The 3,142-nt window shown below is 51.2% G+C and overlaps 1 protein-coding gene across 1 annotated transcript; it reads left to right on the top strand.

Annotated features, from left to right (window-relative positions):
• Positions 1-432: 432 nt before the first annotated feature.
• LOC120705893 (zealexin A1 synthase-like) lies at positions 433-2,451 on the top strand. The gene is made up of 3 exons (XM_039990439.1): positions 433-941; positions 1,109-1,519; positions 1,609-2,451. Exons 1-3 carry the CDS (start codon positions 453-455, stop codon positions 2,239-2,241), a joined length of 1,533 nt encoding a protein of 510 aa, XP_039846373.1. The 5' UTR covers positions 433-452; the 3' UTR covers positions 2,242-2,451.
• Positions 2,452-3,142: the final 691 nt, after the last annotated feature.

The raw sequence follows: 3,142 nt of genomic DNA, 5'->3' as shown, positions 1-3,142 counted from the left end.
AGTCAAAAGATGCGGATCAGGGACAATCTTGTTTTTTTATTAAAATTATTCCCACGAGCCAACCACTTGACCAAGGAGTCAACGATGCACGAAGCTGTTCATAATTTATTAATTAGATGCCGATGTTAATTAAGGTAGAAGTAAGGGGTGTTCAATGAGGATGTTAAAGAATCTACAAATTTATATGGGATAAATTGGGCTGGGCCCGTGCTGCAGCACGCCCAGCAGGGGCCCTGGCTCCACCCCCTGCGGAAGCTAGGTCGACACTCGACAGTCCTCGGGCTCGGAGGTCGAACACATGCGCTGAAAACTGAGCTCCGCGCGCGCGATGGCACTACTCGTCAAAGCACGTGTGAGGAAAAAACAATTGGCTGATCTGATGATGTACTGAGATGTCCTATAAATCAAGCCAATACCGGCGCCATGTCGAATAGTACTAGAAAGCCGGCACCATGAAGGACAAGCTGCTTCTCGCCGTCGCCACCGCCGTGGTGCTCGTCGTCCTCTCCTGGAGGCTCATCATCAGGCCTTCGCTCGCCGCGAAGCCGAAGCTCAACCTGCCTCCCGGCCCGCGGATGCTGCCGGTGATCGGCAGCCTCCACCACCTGGTCAGCAGCCCGCTGCTCTTCCGGGTCCTGCGCGAGCTCGCGAAGAAGCACGGCCCGCTCATGATGCTCCGCCTCGGCGAGGTGCCCGCGCTGGTGGCGTCGTCGATGGAGGCCGCACAGGCGATCCTGAAGGTGCACGACACCAGCTTCGCCGACCGGTACACCCCGGCCACCAGCGCGACGATCGCCTACGGGGGCACTGACCTGATACTCTCGCCCTACGGCGAGCGGTGGCGCCATCTCCGCAAGATCGTCGTGCAAGAGATGCTCACCGCCACCCGGGTGCAGTCCTTCAAGTACATCCGCGAGGAGGAGGTGGCGCGGTTCCTGCAGGTAGGGGTGGTAATAGGTCATGGCCCTAATGGTCTCTTCACAGTCTAAGTTGATCTTTATATATTTTTAGCTTAAAATTATATAAGATTAAAGCCCAACTCTTTTAGAGCCCAGTCCTTAGATAATCTAAGTCAATTTTTAAGACCCTTTACCACTCCTGCCTGTAGGCCATGGCCGCGGCCGCCGCCACCGGCACTGCTGTGGACTTCTCCACGGCGGTCGCTAAGCTCGTTAATGACGCCTTCCTGAGGGAGTGCGTCGGCAGCCGGTGCAAGTACCAGGACGAGTACCTCGATGCCGTCCACACGGTGACGCAACTGGCGTCAGGGATAACCATTGCCGACCTCTACCCGTCTTCCAGGATCATGCAGATGCTCGGCACGGCACCACGCAAGGGTCTCGCGTACCGCCAAAGGATCGATCGCATACTCAAGCAGATCATCCAGGAGGCCAAGGAAGCAATGGAGTGCGAGGACGAGACAGCCCATGAGAGCTTCGTTAGCCTGCTGCTCAGGCTCCAGAAGGACGGAAGCATGCCCATCCCTCTCACAAATGAAACCATCATTGCTCTCATGTTTGTAAGTTTTCTCACTCTATCACCATGACATAACTAATCAAGCTAGGAAGCTGATGAATATACCTGCGCGTGCACAAATGTTTCTTCTAGGACATGTTAGCTGCGGGCAGCGACACCTCCTCTACCATACTGAACTGGGCCATGACAGAACTGATCCGGTCGCCGGCTGCGATGGCCAGGGCACAGGCTGAGGTGCGAGAAGCCTTCAAAGGGAAGAGCATCATCACCGACGATGACATCGCCGAGTCCGGGATCAGCTACCTCAAGCTAGTGTTCAAAGAAACCCTAAGGCTGCATCCTACTTCACCACTCCTTATCCCACGTCAGTGTCGCGAGACATGTCAAGTCATGGGCTATGATATCCCCAAGGGCATGGCCGTGTTCGTGAACGTATGGGCAATTGGTAGGGACCCTTCGTACTGGGACGATCCTGAGGAGTTTAAGCCAGAACGGTTTGAGACTAATAACCTAGATTTTCGAGGGACAAACTTTGAGTTCATCCCATTTGGTGCTGGTCGTCGTATGTGTCCCGGCATTAACCTTGGGCTGGCCAACATAGAGCTTGCACTGGCAAGCCTTCTCTACCACTTTGATTGGAAACTTCCTAAGGGAATGGAGCCTAAGGATGTCGACATGCGGGAGGCTGTAGGAATAGTTGCAAGTAAGGAAACTAGCCTTATTGTGCACCCCGTTACTTTCATTCCTCTAACGGTGGCGGCGTAAATTAAGGTACTCATGCATAAAATGGGGTATGGACAAGTATGGCAAGAATCATGCATGCACACAGTCTATGTTAAGTGCAAGACCATGTATTACATACTCCCAATCTATGCTATATAAGTTTTATACATTCCGGGTGTAAAAGTTAATTGTTAGACCTATATACCCAATCTATGTTATACAATAAAGTATATGTTGCCTCTTGAAAGTTCATTTTTTGCCCTAAAACTCTCATCATGATATTATTTTGACAATGGAGCTCTAATACTCAACTAGTCCACCACCGGCTGCTGGCGTGCACCAAGTCACCAACGCCGTGCCGTTCATCCAGTCACCAAAGTCTTTTCCTCCGATAGTCCATCCACGGTGTTGACTATGCATGCGACCCGGCCGGTTGGGGCTTGTACACTGCCGTTTGATTTTTCCCTCACTGATTGAAACATATTTCGAGAGCGAACGAGCCAGTGGCTCAGTGGTAGCGCTTGCGGCTGCGAGGCTGCCCGCCAGCGTTCGATCCCCCGTGATCGCAACCCTGGTGTCGCACCGGGTGCTGAGGCCTCTGTGTGTGGGTGTGCGTGCGTGTGTGTGGAGGTGTGCGTGTCTCAGTATGGCACGTTCCGATACTACTCAGGCAACCTCATCTGTGTTGAGTCCGGTCAGCGTGGGTGTTCAAAATCTTACATGACTCCCCAATGCTCCTGGGTGCTTATATATATATATATATATATATATATATATATATATATATATATATATAGGATGAGTTTTTTCTACACTCGCATGTAACTACTCTCATCATCAGTATACCACCGTGTGTATGTTCTCATACTCATTTATCAATTTGAGTATGTTCATATACGCATTCTAACATACTTCAAAGGTATATACATAAAAAATTCAAAAT

Source organism: Panicum virgatum, chromosome 1K (assembly GCF_016808335.1).
Source record: "Panicum virgatum strain AP13 chromosome 1K, P.virgatum_v5, whole genome shotgun sequence".
Taxonomy (NCBI): domain Eukaryota; kingdom Viridiplantae; phylum Streptophyta; class Magnoliopsida; order Poales; family Poaceae; genus Panicum; species Panicum virgatum.
Note: the sequence above shows the minus strand (reverse complement) of the source record. Positions and strands in the feature narration are given on the sequence as shown.

Bases quoted from the DNA above. Each gene is read 5' to 3' on its own strand.
- LOC120705893 (XM_039990439.1), top strand. From the start codon at position 453: ATGAAGGACAAGCTGCTTCTCGCCGTCGCCACCGCCGTGGTGCTCGTC. The intron at 942-1,108 runs GTAGGGGTGGTA...TCCTGCCTGTAG, and splicing joins AGGTGGCGCGGTTCCTGCAG to GCCATGGCCGCGGCCGCCGC. The intron at 1,520-1,608 runs GTAAGTTTTCTC...TGTTTCTTCTAG, and splicing joins CCATCATTGCTCTCATGTTT to GACATGTTAGCTGCGGGCAG.